This window comes from Sinocyclocheilus rhinocerous, unplaced genomic scaffold, assembly GCF_001515625.1.
Source record: "Sinocyclocheilus rhinocerous isolate Xijiao unplaced genomic scaffold, SAMN03320098_v1.1 scaffold538, whole genome shotgun sequence".
Lineage (NCBI taxonomy): Eukaryota > Metazoa > Chordata > Actinopteri > Cypriniformes > Cyprinidae > Sinocyclocheilus > Sinocyclocheilus rhinocerous.
Window position 1 is genome coordinate 881281 of NW_015650838.1, and position 18305 is coordinate 899585.

At 36.6% G+C, this 18305-nt stretch overlaps 1 protein-coding gene across 1 annotated transcript in view; it reads left to right on the forward strand.

Annotated features, from left to right (window-relative positions):
- LOC107712626 (CUB and sushi domain-containing protein 2-like) overlaps positions 1 to 18305 on the forward strand; it is a 290171-nt gene that overhangs the window by 198134 nt on the left and 73732 nt on the right. The window contains exons 15-25 of the mRNA XM_016517947.1: positions 666 to 758; positions 1780 to 1918; positions 2854 to 3041; positions 4556 to 4744; positions 5069 to 5185; positions 6559 to 6774; positions 6863 to 7051; positions 8270 to 8439; positions 8533 to 8689; positions 8958 to 9149; positions 12254 to 12380. Of these exons, the coding sequence (XP_016373433.1) occupies positions 666 to 758; positions 1780 to 1918; positions 2854 to 3041; positions 4556 to 4744; positions 5069 to 5185; positions 6559 to 6774; positions 6863 to 7051; positions 8270 to 8439; positions 8533 to 8689; positions 8958 to 9149; positions 12254 to 12380 (1777 nt within the window). The remainder of the gene's footprint in view (positions 1 to 665; positions 759 to 1779; positions 1919 to 2853; positions 3042 to 4555; positions 4745 to 5068; positions 5186 to 6558; positions 6775 to 6862; positions 7052 to 8269; positions 8440 to 8532; positions 8690 to 8957; positions 9150 to 12253; positions 12381 to 18305) is intronic.

The window sequence follows — 18305 nt, forward strand, 5'->3', positions numbered from 1 at the left end:
TCAGTAGCGAGGTTCTTGAAGCAGTTCAACTTAAAGATTCACTATTAGTAGACGCTGCTGCTGAATACTGCTGAGAGACGCAGAGACGCAGGTATTCACACACGCTTAATCTCTCTCTCCCTCTCTCTCTTTCACTCTCTCTCTCTAATAACTGCGTTAGACTGCATTAATAACTGTGTTAGCCTGCACATCAATGGCTCAAACCTCTGTTATTAGCTCTAAAATTACATTTTAGAATTTGCAAAGGAAGGTTTGGGATGAGGTGTGTAAAAAATTAGCTAGTTCAACACACGCGAGATTTCAGGACAGAAACATGTTACATATCTTGAAACAAATCATCTGAACAATTGATGTGTGGTTGTGACTCTAGGCCATTAAAATTATTAGAGAAATAATGCACTCCCGAAGTGGTTATGTGGCCACGTCGCCGCGCCTATTAATGGAATGGTCTTTCTCAGTTCTCAAACAAATTAAGAACTACATTTGATTTTTATTGACTGAACGCAAGCGCTTATTGCGATAGAAAATACTGTAATGGTTTCACTGATTATGAAATATTTTGGTTTGCTTGGGTGGTAATATTAGGCCTATTATATTAATAGGGAAGGGGGGCCCAAATGGTGAGAGTCTACAGCTTGGCAGCTCCATCTCTTTCCTGTGTGAAGAGGGGTTTATGAAGACCCACGGTTCTCAGACCATCTCCTGCATTCTCAAAGATGGAAATGTTGTGTGGGACAATGCTGTGCCACGTTGTGAAGGTCTGTCCTCTCTCTAATAAATAGATTTCATAATTAACAAGTTTGCTTGTAACAAAAACAAAATTATATACTCCGACTCTGTTTGCAATTTACTGAACTTTTAGGAAGTTTGTTCAGTCATTAAGTACATTAAGTGCATTCGGTGACAGACTGAAATGTTGGTGCAACTGAAATGCCAGTGGAATAAAAAGTCATAATCTTTACTTTCGGAATGTGCTCAAGAAGTATTAACTGTCTGAATTCTTACAGACGAAAAACACATCCTCTTTTTTTAATGAAATGCATTGCTGTATACTACAAATCATTTGATGCCATTTATTGAGCAGTGCCTTTTATAGATGCCCTTCAGTACACTGTTAAAAGATGAGATCATCCACTTCAGCTGTTGAACACATTCTGCTTTTAGATTTTGCATTTTAGGAAAAACACTCAATTATTAGGTGAGAAAAGACAGATTTTTTTGTAAATTACATTTTTTGACGGAAGGTTTATACGTTAAAGTTTATAGCCGGGCTGAAATAGTGGACTGTTTGAAGGAAATAGTTTATGTGTGAGCACTCCTGCCCTCACTTCCTTGGTTTTCACTTTTATTTTGCTCTTTCCATCTGGTTTCTTTCCATCTTTTTGGATTTCTGTGATTTACTGTTCATTTCTAGCATGTGAAAACCACAGAAAAAAAATAGCGTTGGCCTTAAAATTTGGCAATTAAAAAATTGGGTAACACTTTAGAATAGGGAACACTTATTCACTATTAACTACGAATTTTCCCTCAATAAATTCCTAATTTGCTGCTTATTAATAGTTAGTAAGTTAGTTGTTAAGTTTAGGTATTGGGTAGGATTAGGGATGTAGAATAAGGTCATGTAGAATAAGGCATTAATATGTGCTTAATTACTACTAATAAATGACTAATATTCTAGTAATATGCATGCTAATAAGCAACTAGTTAGGAGACCCTAAAATAAAGTGTTACCAAAAATTGTAATCTTTTTTTTGTTTGTCATCTTCTCCTGTTCTTTAGCTCCATGTGGTGGAAACCTCAAGGCTTCTAGCGGCATCATTCTGTCCCCAGGCTGGCCTGAGCTTTATAAAGAAGCCCTCAATTGTGAGTGGATCATCGAGGCTCCGCCAGGATATCCTATTAAGATCATCTTTGACAAGTGCGTACAAGACTTCATTTTCTCTTTTTCTGAACTGTCATGTTGTTCTTAATAAGCCTCCCGGTTTCATTTTCCCCTCCTGTCTTTCATTCTACTGGTTGTTATCATCATTGCATAAATAGGTCACTAGCGCACTGCAGATGTTCACTATAGACTTGGAATAAGAGTATCCGGCTATTCATTTCCCCAGCTATCACAAGGATTCATTCTGAATCAGTATACATATCTTTTACCTCTGCTTATATAGAATGGCTTTATCCACAGTCATATGTGATTGTTGAACATTTATTTAACAAAGACATGTGGATCAAATGCACTTTACTGCTTTTTTTGTTTGTTTGTTTTTGTTTTTTGCTTGTTTTTTTATTTTATTATTATTATGTTTGTGCGTTGTTATTTTTTTTGCATTGTTTTGTTTTTTTCTTTGTTTATTGTTTTTGTTGCTTTGTGTGTTTTTATTTATTTATTTATTTATTTTACATTTTATTCATCATGCAGACTCTCATCCAAAGCAATTTACCAATGAGGAATTCAACAACAATTAATCTTTATTTGCTAATTAAAAATCTCAACGAGGCAAGTTTTAAACAGACAGGTAGGTAGGTAAGTAGGTAGGTTATTTAATTATTTAATTAATTAATTGCCAGATTGCATTGTTTTGTTTTGTGTCATTATACACAGAGCCCCTAAAATTATTTTGTGGCTCATTTGGGATCTCCACGCTAGAGTCTTCTAGGATGTGCTAGAATGTCATTGTCCAAACTCAGTTTTGGAGCGAACTGAGTTTTCAGTGTTAATGATGTGGTATCTCTGTTCTAGCTGTAAATATGTGGTATCCTGCAGGAACACAGGCGAATAGGACTGTGATGAATCCATGTAGTCTCACTTTGTGGTGAAGCTGCCATGCTGATGCATAGCGCTGTTCTGATCCACAGGTTCCGGACAGAGGTTAACTACGATGTTCTCAAGGTACGGGACGGACGCTATCCTTCTTCCCCTCTGATTGGCAGTTACCAGGGTACACAGGTCCCTCAGTTTCTCATCAGCACATCCAGCTTCCTGTACCTGCTCTTCACCACCGACAAGAGTCACTCTGACATTGGCTTCCGTATCCGATATGAGAGTATGATGATCTACTATTGTATTTTTGATCTGAAAAGAGCCATTTTTGTAACATATTTATTTATATAATATATTTATGTTGTAATTTAAAGTCTGTTCAAAGAATGTTTACAACAGACCTTATGTTACTAATTAAATCGGCTACAGATTAAACGGCTTTATCGTCATTATAATTTATTATTACAGTTACACAATGTTATTCAGTAGTCTTAAATAACATACTTGGTTACAGAATGCACATGGTAAAATATCACAAAACTATTAATTGCATTTTTCAAATTAAGAGACATGATAAGTGTGATTCATATTCAAAGTCTCCTACAATGCTCAGAATTTAGTCAAAGCATGCTAGTTAGATAAAGTTGATATTATCTCCAATGCATTTCATGGCTGCAATTACAAGGATCTGATAGCACAGATACCTGTGAATACTAGCAGCTATGAAGGCATTATTATAATTAATAGCCACATGCAGTGATTTTAATCAGGTCCTGTAATAATGATATAATAGGATGGTGATTATGTTGTGAGATGATTTCAGTCATGCGCAAACACATGACACAAGCAACATTACAGTGTACATGTGTTCATATATGCGAGACTGCAGAATTAGCTCTGTCAGCTCTGTTTTGTGAACTGAAAGAATGGCTGTTATGCTGGTATGACTCATGTTTGTAACCTTTTCTTGTTGTTTCTCTAAAAATCTCAATTCATCTTAAATTATTGAGTACATCAACTCAAGCAGAAAGTGCTGTCGAAGAATTGGTATTACTTCTGTCTACAAGAATAACCATTTTTGAATGATCTGAATAAGCAAAACATTCCATAAACTTAATTTGATTGGCATAATTAGAGATGCACCAATATTAAAAGTCTGACTAATATAGATAAGCTGATAAATGCTTAAAAGTTAAAAGTTATGGCTGATAACTAATAAATGGACCATATTAAAATGCTGTACTATGTTGTTTAAATAAGTTAAAAATAAAAAAATAAAAACTAAAATCAGTAATTTTAAGTGTGGATTTATAACAATATTATATACAACATGAAAAATTGATTTTGAGATTTGCAAGATTTACATTTATCAAGTGTTCTTAAATTATTGATGTTTTTAAACATTAAGCAAGATGACAGCAAAGATGACAGCAAAGGTAATCTAAACGTAAAAACAGGAAATGACTATTCACAATTTTATATACAGTATAAATATATATAAAACCGTAACTGTTAGAATAATAATATTTTAGAGGACCTTATCACTAATATTATAACAAAAAAACATTAAATTCATAGTAGTTAATATATTGTGTTTTACAGATCATAGAATAATAATAATAATAATCAAACCAAGTCAAATGGTAACACTTTAATTTGTACAATAGTAGTATTTCAGAAATTGCCCTCATACCAAGTTTCTAATACATTTTGAATAAACTTCTGCCCTGAAAAGCCACCTGAGTGAATAATCATAGATTGTTTTCCATGTTAATGTTTGTTTATTTTCTCTTCAAGCCTTGCAGCTCCAGTCGGACCATTGCGTTGATCCGGGAATCCCAGTCAACGGTCAGCGGCACGGCAATGATTTCTATGTGGGGGCGCTGGTGACGTTCAGTTGCGAAGCAGGATACACCCTCAGTGACCATGAGCCTCTTGAGTGTGAACCTAACTTCCAATGGAGTCGCCCTCTGCCCAGCTGTGATGGTACGGTCCACTCTATACCTACTAAAATGGTCACCGCCTGGGAAAAGGACACATTAGAGATAGGTCATTTATTTAAATGACATAATCACTCCCAGACTGGAAGGGCCTTTACGGTTTGAAGCTACCCTTTCCGCTCTCTTCACCTATTCCACAAGGCTTTGAATATTTAAGGCCATTATTGATTTGTCCCCTTGGGTAATGATAGGAATTATTCACCTCCATATGTTGATGTCCTTCAGAAGGGCACTTCCTGTAAAGTTTCTTTCAGTAGGATTGTGCTCAGTGTTTTGACAAATAGTCTTTATATTTTTCTCTTTCCTCTAGCTCTTTGTGGCGGGTTTATTCAGGGGAACAGCGGCACTATTCTGTCCCCTGGGTTTCCTGACTTCTACCCCCATAACCTCAACTGTACGTGGATGATTGAGACTTCACATGGTAAAGGTGAGGCCACTTTTTGAAGCTGGTTCTTTCTTTGACAGGAATAGACAGTCTTTTTAAATGAAACACTAACAATAATGTCTTTATGTCTTTAGTGAACACACATTGTAAACAGTATGAGATTAAAAAAGTATGGATTTAATAACTGGTTGGCAGCTGTAGCCTCCTCCAAATGGTTTCTGTAATTGTAGATCAGACCTGAACAACAGTCAGGCACCATTTCTCTTTACAAAATTGGTTCAGTTCAACTATGGCATGAATCAATCTCTCATGAAATCATACCAAATCCGTTTGAGGTCAGGACTACATAAATTTTTTTTCTGTCATTGATAACAAGCGGTTCAGGGCCAGAGGCATTAAAGGGATAGTTCACCCAAAACTTTTCTAAACCCGTAAGATCTTCGATCATCTTCGGAACACAAATGAAGATATTTTTGATGAAATCCGAGAGCTTTCTGATTCTGACCCTCAATAGACAGCAACAGAACTACCACGTTCAAGGCCCAGAAAGGTAGTAAGGACATTGTTAAAATAGTCCATCAGTGGTTCGACCTTAATTTTATGAAGCTACGAGAATACATTTTTGGGTGAACTAACCCCAGCAAATCATGATGGACCACCATACTTTAATTTCAAAGTCTTCTTTTCACTCTTGTTTGACCTATCCACTGAGGAACTTTCAAATGCTCTCGTGGACTTCACACACACGGCAATGTTTTTTCTTCCACTGTTATTGTTTATCGTTTTATGCATCATAATCACCTTGACAGAAATGTTAGAATGTTCCAGATATTTCTGTAAGTCTTTAGCTGACACTCTAGGATTCTTCTTGCTAGACGCCCACTCAGGAAGAGAAGCCGAGCTCGTCTTGCCATCAACTGATAAACATCAAGGCTTTCAGAGATGCTTTTTGAACCTTTTCTAGCTTTATGCAAGTCAACAATCCTTAATCTTTGGCGTTCAGAGACCTCTTTTGTTTGGGATGCAGTTCACATGAGGCAGTGCTTCTTTTGAATAGAAAACTCCAAAATTGAGCATTTATTTTTTTATATAGTACAGGGCAGCTTTGACTAACATCTTCAATCTCACCTCACTGATTGAACACAGCTGAAGCCAACTTTTGGAGAAATCATTAGCCTAGGGATTCACATACTTTTTCCACCTTGTGCTGTGAGTGTTTACATGGTGTGTTCAGTACAGAGTCATTGTTTGTGCCTTTTGTCTGTTGTGATAAAATTTTAGCACCAGAAATCCGGTCAAATCTGAAGATTTGACATATGTCTTCCTGCAGTTATTTGTGACTGAAGCATCTGTGAACTCTTAAACAGTTTACGTATCTACATCCAGTGTTTTTCTCCTTCTCTCAATCTCCGCAGGTGTCCAGTTTATCTTTCACACCTTTCACTTGGAGAGTCCACACGACCACCTTTTAGTCACAGAAAATGGTAGTTTCTCTCAGCCCCTGTGGAGATTGACCGGGTCTACACTGCCACCCCTTCTCAGCGCTGGACTTTTTGGCAACTACACCGCTCAGATCCGTTTCCTCTCAGACTTCTCTGTGTCCTATGAGGGCTTTAACATTACTTTCTCAGGTAGAGACCTTTGTACAGTAGCTTAAACTACATGACATTTATAACAGAAGAAGCTACAAAATATCAATCCTTCTTCTGTTCCCTTCAGAATACGATCTGGAGCCTTGCGAAGATCCCGGCGTCCCCCCCTTCAGCACTCGTAAGGGGCTGCAATTCGGGGTGGGGGATGCGCTTATCTTTTCCTGTTTTCCGGGGTACCGTCTCGAGGGGCCTGTGAGGGTGGTGTGTCTAGGGGGGCGTCGACGGGTTTGGAGTTCCCCTCTGCCAAGGTGTGTTGGTAGGTGGTCACATGCTTTTCATTTTGCTTTGTTTGCCAATTTTACCACATATTTCCCCTCATGTGCTCAGACATGCATGCACATATGCTGATGTTAAAGGCTAAAGCAGCCCCCATTTCAGAGTTCTGCTCGATATGAGACAGGAAGAAAAAGGTTATGACTCACCATCTAGAAGAAAAAAAAATACAGAGCACCAGCTCCAAATTCTATCTAATACTTAAGCAGCATTAATATAATGGTAGATATCAGCATATAAGTATCTTGGAGACCAGACTTCTTCCTTTTAATTAGTGCTGCAATGGCATAGATGCTAAATTTAGAATGTAATTTTTTTTACATTATGATTTTGACATTCCGGTTGAAGCAAGTAATTAGGTATTATGTATTTTCTGCAGCAATATCTGGCTTATCCTTGCTTCATATTTGTTTACCAGTTTTGTGGAACTAGGTCAGCTCATTTGTAAACATATGTTTGTTTATTTGTCAATGTGCTTGTATTTAAACTTATTTAAATAAATAACGTTTGATTTACTTCACTTAAGGTCTGTTGGGTATGTCAGTTATTAATATTTATTTATTTATTTTTCAAAAAACATCATCCAGAAAACCCCCAATATTTTTCTTAATAATGTTATTTGAGAAATATTATGCTGTTTCTAGGGATGCATGACATATCAGTTATTGGCTGATATTAGAGATTTTTATTTATTTATCAGAATATTTAATTACCTCTTTTTTAGATTACCTTTGCACTCACTTAAAATTAATCTTTAAATACAACAGGTTAATACATCTTAATTGTAATATTTAGAAATTCTAAAAATGAATGTATGCGATGTCTAAATTCACGTGTAGCATTTAAAACAATTAATGCATTGGTTATAATCCGTAATATCATAATAATGATTAACTTATAGGTATCGTCCAGAATTGCAATAGTGTTGCATCTCTAGTCGGTTGTATTAAATTATTAGCGTCTGAACAGACCTGTGATCCAGGCAGTGTTGTCATTGTCAAAAAGTTCAGTTTTGCTTCAGCTTTTAATTTGTGTAGTTCAATAACCTAGAATAATTGCTAGAGAAATTGACTTGCACTCATTCACAAACACACACCACCCCCTGACTGCCAGCATGAGTGTATAAAGTGTGCTTGTGTTTATGCTGAGATCATGGGTCATTTGTCAGAGGTCATTTGACTTCTTACCTCCCTTGCTGCAGCTGAATGCGGATCGTCTGTAACTGGGAAACAAGGAGTTTTACTCTCTCCCAACTACCCTGGTTACTACGGTAACAACCATGAGTGCATCTACTCCATCCAAACCCAACCCAGTAAAGGGATCCAGCTCAGAGCGCGGGATTTCCGCCTGGAGGAAGACGACATGCTTAAGGTCTTTGTGACATAGTGTGTATTTGTGCCTGTGTGTAATGTTGGTTTGTAAATTATTTGATGACTGTATGTGACTGTTTTGTGTGTGTTTCAGGTGTATGATGGTAGCAGTAACAGTGCCAGACTGCTGGGCACCTTCACAGGCACAGAGATGATGGATGTCACTCTAAACAGTACATCCAGCACCATGTGGCTGGAGTTCATTAGCAACAGTGACAATACCAGCAAAGGTTTTGAGCTGCACTTCACCAGTGAGTAGCACACTGACTCCTTGCAGCCATTGCACAGCAGTACATGCATTTGTGTGTAGATAGATAGATAGACAGTAGTGATGCACGGATGAGCTAAAACGTCACCCGAATCCGCAGCTTCAAATAAATTATCCACCCGCCAACCGCCCGCACCTGTATTTTTGTCTGATTTAGATAACCGCGCAGCGCCCGTGGATATAACCGCCATCCGCGCATCACTAATAGACAGGTTTTGAAGGACACACTCTTTTTTCTGTCTTTTTTGCAGGTTTTGAGTTGGTGAAGTGTGAGGACCCAGGTGTGCCTCAGTTTGGTTTTAAACGGGAGGACAAAGGTCACTTCGCAGGCAGCACGGTGTCATATAGCTGTGATCCTGGCTACACTTTAAAGGGCCCGGAGATTTTGACATGTCTCAGAGGGGAGAGGAGAGCATGGGACAGCCCGCTCCCACTGTGTGTCGGTAAGACGTTACTGAATACTCATTCACACTGCCTTATTTAAAAGAGCCTATACCTGTAGGGACAACATTTCTAATACGATAACTTTAAAAATGTTGATATTCAATACCGTTTTCGATACCATGGGGAAAAATTGACACAACACTAAGGACTTTTTTTTAATTAAAAGATAAATATAGTAAGGCTAGAACTTGATATATATTTTTTTTACCAAAATAGGGTGGTGTGAGCATTATGGAATGCTGGAATATTGGAAGCCAGATGATGCCCTCACACAAATAATATAACTTATGACGTTCCAGGAAATCCTAATTACCTTATTTTATCACAAAGTTTAATTCTGCCACATGGTCTTGTATGATATACTCTGAGAATTTGCTTCATGAATATAATCCCCCAAAGCAGAGAGGGGTCGATTCATTCAAGCACTCCTCTTTTTTTCTCTTCTTCATTTCTACATCTTCTTCCACCCACTCTTATACACAGCCTGGGTTCTCCTCAATATGAGTTTACCACAGACCCACTTTTCAAAGTGTTTGAATTATGATGTTTCCCCACCTGAGCCTATGGAGACCTTTAGGGAATATTGAAATGCCCATATTGAGAGGAGAAATGGAACTGTAAAGGCATGAGCAAATATTTTTCATCTGCCACAACAGGAAACTAACTCGTACTGTAGAAAACAGAGGGTGGACAGTGAGAAATGAGAAGTTGGTGAGAGTAAGAGAAAGGAGGGAGGGGAGGACAGAGCAAAAGAGAATGAGAGAGCAAGAAATGTAGTTTTATGACTTACGAAGCAGGTCATCTCAGGAGTTGAAGAAGATGGGTTTGTTTCATCGTGATTTATGGCTCTGCTGTTCACTATGGGAACATTCGTCAGAACCAAATTCATATAAGATGAAAAAACTGCACAAAAAAAGAGTAAGAAAGACAGATGAAAATAAAGTAAAATAAAATAAATAAATATATTGCAATATATAAATCTCAACATTTGAGATTAACACAAGAAAAAAAAAAACACTGTTAGCTAGTGGGCTAAGAAAGTAAACTTAATACAAAAGTAGTGATTAAGAAAAGAATTCAATGCAATAAGATTCTCACACCAGTTTATTTATGTATTTATTTATTTATTTTCCCTTTTCTCTTACTTTCTTTCTCTTTTGCATTCAACAATTCATTTTTTTTCTATGTGCACTACCAGCAGAAAAGATCAAAAGTGTCTCCGTGTCTATGATTATACCTTTCAGCATGTATAACAATGGCTTGCGAGGCTGAAGTGTGCATTTGAACACATTGACTTGCGTGCTGTGACACGAATATCTCACATGACTACAAACACCAGCCACCGTGTAATTTGTGTCATTGCTTGTCCAAGACTGAAGGAGAGATGTGTGTAGGGAAAGTGTCTGGAACAAATGTGTGAAATGCCCCTCCACTGGCTTGATTGAAGTAAAATTGTACTTTGCTATACTTCAGTGCTGTTTTTGGGAAGTAGTATTAGATTACTGTTGATCAATACTTGTATTCTTAACATTTTGTACGGAGGGAAAAAATACTTTATTTTCGTTAAGTTTCAAAGCTTCAGAATGTCCAATTTGTCCTTTCGAAATGGCATTGTCTACAATTAACTATATACAAATAAAGTAAAATAACAGTCTAAATAAAATTAAATATAAAATAAAATAAAAAATATTAAATGCATATGATATCAGATAAATATGAATTTAAAAAAAATCAAGAAACAGGTTCTGGGATATTAAAATTTCAAAATCTTTTGTGTGGTAGAGCCAAATTGTTAAAACAGATTACTCATCTGTTTTCATGAAAAGTTTAACATTTGTGAGTAAACCGGTTTGTTTTGCATTTTAAAAAACGGACTAAATCGGTTGCTTTACAAAATGAATGCACTTTTGTTTAATTGCCCTGTGTTTTTCTTTTTTAGGCTATCTCTCTGGCTACCTATCAAAACTCAACAACATTATCAGTTGTATATGTACTGTATAAAGTATATTGTAAATATACTGTATACACACAGTCTATCGGGCAGCTCCTCATATATAATCCAATTATGCTTGAATGCATCAGGTTTGAATTAGATTTTGAAATCACATTTTCAATGTGGACTACAAATATGAATGAATGCCAATAACTAAAACATTTCAGGTCTCGGAATTTCCTCTGTATTCTGTATACAAACTGATCCAGTTCCAGGGTATATATGTGTATGTATGAGTTTATGCTGTGTAAGGGCACACGCATTTGACCTCTGGGATGATGATGACGATGGCAGGGGTTGGATATAACACTCTTATGACTTCCTGATCCAGGAAACTGGAACTGTCACACGCACTGGCCCCATCCTCCTGACAAACAAGTGATTTGTACCCCTGCTGCCCACCACCACCAGCACCACCATTGCCCCAGTGTAAGATGGATAGTCATGTCTGGGGCAGGACATATTACCAACACTATCAGTGATATTAGCCGAAGGAAATATGCCCTCCCCAGGGAAGGCTTAATCCTGGAGGTGATATACGGCCATATTATTCTGCTCATCACTCATAAAGCTCTGCTCAGTGCTGAATGTATTCTTTTAAAATGGAAAGTTATACGCGTCCCTGCCACCTGATGATGCATCACTGCACAGCACACCGTGTACCATCCTTGCTTCAGGGATTTAGATACGAATCCAGAATCCCTTACGGAAGCGGACATGTCACTTAAAGACACTTTATATATATTTATATATTGATATTTATATATCGATTTTAAGTTTTCAACTGTGAGAATATTTATACCCAAGACCTGAAATATTTGTCCACATTGAAAATGTGATTTCAAAATCTAATTCAAACCTAATGTAAACTAAACAAATATATTATATTATATTATATTATATTATATTATATTATATAAAACATTTATTTATTTTAAATAAATATTTATTAAAATTGTACAATTAAAGCACTTTCACTAGTGGTCTCCGACTTTTGGACTCAGCTGTGTTTGTTTCATGTCTTTTTGTAGAAGATGTACTGTTTTGTGCTGCAGTGTTGTGAGCTGTCATTGAAGGATTGTGCCTTTGTTTATCTCTTTCTTCACCCAGCCGAGTGTGGAGGAACGATTAAAGATGAGCCCATGGGCCGGATTCTGTCTCCTGGTTACCCAGCGCCTTATGAGCACAACTTGCACTGTGTCTGGACCATTGAGGCGGCACTTGGAAGCACCATCGGGTGGGTATCTGCTTTTCCATTACCCTCCTCCTCACCATCTGTCTCTTCTGTTTTGCTTTTGATATCTTCATCTACCTCTAAATGTAACTTCCATCCAATATCTTCGACCTTGCTGTCGATCCCAAGCTCTAGAAACGTCCTTAATTGGGTCATTGGGTCATGAAAGAAGTACCGTTATGGTACTCCTTATATATAGTACCATAGTGGGTGTGTGTGTGGGGTTGTAACGTGTTACATGTCTATATACTGTATATACACATGCACACATATTTACTATCTACTGTAAATGGAGACATTCCGTAGACATCTGTTGTTTTTATATACAGCTAGTTAATAATAACCCTAACTCATACCCGGACTTGCTGTGTTTTTCCAATTTAAAAAAAAACAGTTTTTACAAATGAGGACATCCCCAAAAGAAAGTTTTGCTAGATTTAGCTCACTTCTGGCTACACAGTTGTCCCCCAAATATGATTAAATAGGTACATACACACTTTGCACTGTATATAATATATCTATTTTTAATATATGTATAATACTATATATTACAATAAAACAATAATATTAAACAATTTAACAAATTTGAACATTTTAAACGGCTTGGCGATTAACTGACATCATTTGACCTTTCAGAAGAAGCAAGTTCTGGCATTTAACATCCATATATCAGAAGTCATAATTGAATGCTATTGATTAGACCATTACCTCGGAAGAGTAGCTGCCATTTTGTTTTGAAATGTCCAAATTTAGTTATTCCTGCATAATAACTGGTATTCATTTAGGTTATGATGACACAATGCAATTTATTAATATTCTATCAAGACATTTCTTGTTTACTTTCCAAATTGGAAAACAATGGAAGCCTCTTTCTGCCACTGAATAATAATAATAATAATAATAATAAAAGTTTACATCTCGCAAATCAGAATTTTTATTTTTATTTTTTTTCCCCCAGAATTGCTAGTTATAAAGTCAGAATTGTGGGCTGACTTTTTCCCCTCAAAATTGCACTTTGTAACTCACAATTGCAAGTTTATATCTCACAATTCTGAGAAAATAAGTCAGAGTTGCAGAATATAAACTCACAATTTCAAGAACAAAAGTCAGAATTGCGAGATATAAACTCTCAATTGTGAGGAAAAAGGTCAGAATTTGCAGTTATCTTTTAGTGTTTTTTTTTTTTCCTCGTAGTTTTTACAAATGAGGACATCCCCAAAAGAAAGTTTTGCTAGATTTAGCTCACTTCTGGCTACACAGTTGTCCCCCAAATATGATTAAATAGGTACATACACACTTTGCACTGTATATAATATATCTATTTTTAATATATGTATAATACTATATATTACAATAAAACAATAATATTAAACAATTTAACAAATTTGAACATTTTAAACGGCTTGGCGATTAACTGACATCATTTGACCTTTCAGAAGAAGCAAGTTCTGGCATTTAACATCCATATATCAGAAGTCATAATTGAATGCTATTGATTAGACCATTACCTCGGAAGAGTAGCTGCCATTTTGTTTTGAAATGCCCAAATTTAGTTATTCCTGCATAATAACTGGTATTCATTTAGGTTATGATGACACAATGCAATTTATTAATATTCTATCAAGACATTTCTTGTTTACTTTCCAAATTGGAAAACAATGGAAGCCTCTTTCTGCCACTGAATAATAATAATAATAATAATAATAATAATAATAAAAGTTTACATCTCGCAAATCAGAATTTTTAGTTTTATTTTTTTTCCCCCAGAATTGCTAGTTATAAAGTCAGAATTGTGGGCTGACTTTTTCCCCTCAAAATTGCACTTTGTAACTCACAATTGCAAGTTTATATCTCACAATTCTGAGAAAATAAGTCAGAGTTGCAGAATATAAACTCACAATTTCAAGAACAAAAGTCAGAATTGCGAGATATAAACTCTCAATTGTGAGGAAAAAGGTCAGAATTTGCAGTTATCTTTTAGTGTTTTTTTTTTTTCCTCGTAATGGAAACAAGCCTCCAGAAAACAAACCCATTTGTTCAAATGACTCGGTATGTCCATCCTACTTATGCTGTGTCCCACCACTCTTGCCATACTCCGTCTAATTGGTTTGATGGTATATTTGTCAGCTCTCGCCTTAGCTGCGAGATTGGCTGGCAGGCTGAGCTCTAGCTCCATGCATGCCAGTATTGTTCATCGTGCTGTCACAGTCAGCAGGACTCAGAGAAGCTAGGAGGGACATTAGCACTTTGGCAGTCCTACAGGCTGACCTCTTCCCTTCCCCAGCAAATCACTCCCTTTCGCACTAATGAATGAACATGCCCCCTTGTTAATTGCCGCTCGTTTCGCCAGCGTAATTTTGCATGAAATCTTGCAGCCGAGCTCTGCCTAATTTGTCCGGCCCTTTAATTGTGCTGTTTATCAGATGCTTTCCCCGCCCTTCATCTAGACACGTTAAGAGCTCCCAGACACTGCTTTCTTGCTGTGTTAAAGTGGTTTGAAATTGACATTTGATTTGGTGTTGCTGCATTGAAGGCTTTGTAAGGTGCCTTGAAGATGTGAAGAGCTTAATCAAATTTCCCTTTTATCCTGTGTTCTTTGTGTCCATAAATAGTTGAAAATGAGCAGTGAGGTGAGTGTAATTATATCATAAGGGTTATTGAGCATCTAATATTGGTACACCCCTCCAGATACTTGTGCCAGACGAGCAGGCCACATGTAATAATTGAGGTCACCTGTCTTTTTTTTTGTAATTTAATACAGTTTGATACTCAGATGTTGCCTGCTTAAAGCTTGTTCTTAGTCAGTGTCATGTAAACATTGATGCAATCATGGCCATGTGATTACAGTGTACTTAAGCACATTGTGAAGCAGAGTGCCTAAAACCCCTCCTAACCCCCAAAGCACTGTAACAATTAGCCTCTCATGGCTTATTATATATGAAACATTCATTCACTTATATATTTAATGTATTTTAAACGTTTGGGTCAGTCAGTCAGATTGATTGATTATTTATTGATTATTTATTTATTTATTTATTTAAGTTCCTTATGCTCACCAATACTGCATTTATTTGATCATAATAGTAATACTACTAAATATTATTACAATTTAAAATAATGGTTTTATATAGAAATATAATTAAATAAAATTATAATAAAATAAACATAACATCACATGCACAGTCAGGTTTACCTTTATTGGCTGACAGCCACATGTAGTACGACATGAAGACATCAGAAGTGTTTACCACTGAAATCTGTAAACACTAAAAGTAAACATAGCTGAGCTTGAGAGTGTTTACGTGTGTGTGAGTTATTAAAAATATTATTAGATGGAAATCATGTTTCAATACTGTGACCCGTAAGCTGCAGAAAACTCCACACCTTCCTCTTCCCTTCTGATAAAATTATATAATTATATAATTTAGTTGAAAAGCCTGTTGGCGACAGTAAACAGCTGTTACAGTGTGTATTTGCATGTGATGTGCTGTTTATTCATGCATCTTTAGTACCTGTATCTTTACATGACCACATATGAGTATTGCAGGTCAAATAATGAGGTTTTTATCCTCTTGCTCTACTGCATGTGTGTTTATTAGATCCCCTTCCACAGGCACAGGATAATTAATAGATTGGGTCCCTTCCAGTCTCAGACCTAGTTCCCCACTGTAAGGTATGCACATACATTTCTTTGATCTCATCTTGAGCAATCAATTATTCAAGATCATTTGCAATGCATTAGGGTTGGGATGATGTATTGCACTAATAGTAGGACTCTGTTAAGGCAGCATTCAGAATATGCTGTCCAAAAAGATGGAAGGGTGCTAGAGTTGGTTTAAGCAGAGAGGACAGCTGTCCCTAGGGATCAAGTAGTCCCTGTTATGACCAGAATGACAGCCCTGTATGACAGCCATTTTATGAATAAGTGTACAAAGAAGTTTCTTATGTTTAACAAGGCTGCATTTATTTGAATGAATAAATAAATACATAAATAAATCATGAAAAAAGAATAATGTTGAGAAATATTATTATAATTTAATTATAATAGTTTTCTGTTTTTACATATTTAAAATTCTAAATGTAGAATTTCTTTAAAATTCTAATTTATTCCTGTGATGGTCATTACTCCAGTCTTCAGTGTCACATGATCCTTTAGAAATCTTTGATGAATCAAAAGTTCAGAAGCACAGCTTTTATTTGAAATATAAATATTTTGTAACATTATAAATGTCTTTGTCACTTTTGATCAATGTTACGCATGCCTGCTGAAGTATTAATTTCTTTAAAAAAAAACAAAAAAAAACATACTGCCCCCAAATTTTTAAACGGTAGTGTATGTATATATAAATAATTGTTTATTTTATTTACTTATTTATTTATTTTTAGATACAGTATATATTTTATTTTATTTTTTAATATGTCTTTATACTTGAAAACAATTCTATAAATCTACAAATTTATTTTTTAACCTATTTTTTTGGCATGATGTCAAACTAAAATCGCTGCCATTAAGCACTGTCTGCAACACACTTTGGAGTGTACGCTATATTTTTCAGCTAGATGGATTATTTTTAAATTGAATAGACCACAGTATAAACACCATATATCTTTATATAATGGGTGATACATTTGAACTGTCACAGGGTGTATTCTGTGATACCACCCTGCCCCAGCTGTCCTGTCCTGGTAGACTTCCTTATCCAGAGGGGCTGATGGAAAAGTCTAAGTGTGGAGACATAAAAGGATGTGTAAGGGTGGACTGGGATGTGTGTATGATGTGTCAGGATGCTGAGGGGGAGGGACACACTTTGAGGTTTCATGTGGCAGGGGGTGCAGGCGATATGTCATCGTTCTTTCATCAGACACTTCCCTACATCTGAGATGCCTTTGTTTGGCAAAGGTGATAATTACTTTCAGCAGCCACTTCACACACACACACACACGCACGCACATAGAGACAGATATACAGCCTAACCTCAAATGTTCTCATCCACGTGGGATTAGATATCGGTTAAGCCTGCTGTTCCAGAGCCGTTTTGGAACATTCGAGTTGCAGCTCAAAGGATCGTACTGTCACGCTCAAGGCTCATCTGCAGTCACGAAAGAAATTTGAGAAATTAACGGAAGCTGGGGTCCCTCTTCCCTCCTTCCCTATGCTGTTGTTTTATCAACCTCTTTTTCTCTTCCCCCAAAGCCTTCAAGTCATACATTAACCCTGTTCACTTCTCACTTCTGTCCCATCTTGTCAAAGTTTACTTTTTTTTTTACATGTCTTGTTCTATTCCTTTTTATTTCCACACTCTTCTCTATTTCTTTTCCTGCAGTCTGTTCTTACGTTTACACCAGAAGTGACATCAACTCGATTGATGGCTGGTCTATTTTATTTCATTTTTTTATTATTAATTTATTTTGATTATGGTGAATTAAAATGGCTTGTGTTGCAGGGCTATTACATTATTTCTTACATTTTCTTCTTTTTTTATTTTTTATTACATTTAGTTTATTGTTGTTGTTAGTTAGTTTTTTTTTTTCTACTTCTGATAAATAACACACTTTCCACTGAGAAACACAAGTTCCCTTTCAAGGGAACTTCGAACTGCGTCCTCTAGGGGTCGCTATGGGGAACACCTCGTCGTGACCCGTGTCTGAAGCATACATTCAAAAAACACCAACAACATGTTGGCCAGCGACAGCTTATGACGTCACTACCGGTGCGACTATAGTATAAATAGGCGCAGGGATAGACGAGGGTGAGCCGCTGGAGGATAATGTGAGTTCCCTAACATCGTCTGATCCAGGGGCCAGTGCTCTGCTGGGTTCGGCCCAGAAAGAGCAGGAGATGTCTGAGGAGGGCAAAGAAGCTGAGGCTGACCCCTCCCAATCCTCCTGCCCTGCGTATGATGAGCTACTGGAGGTTATGGATCGCGC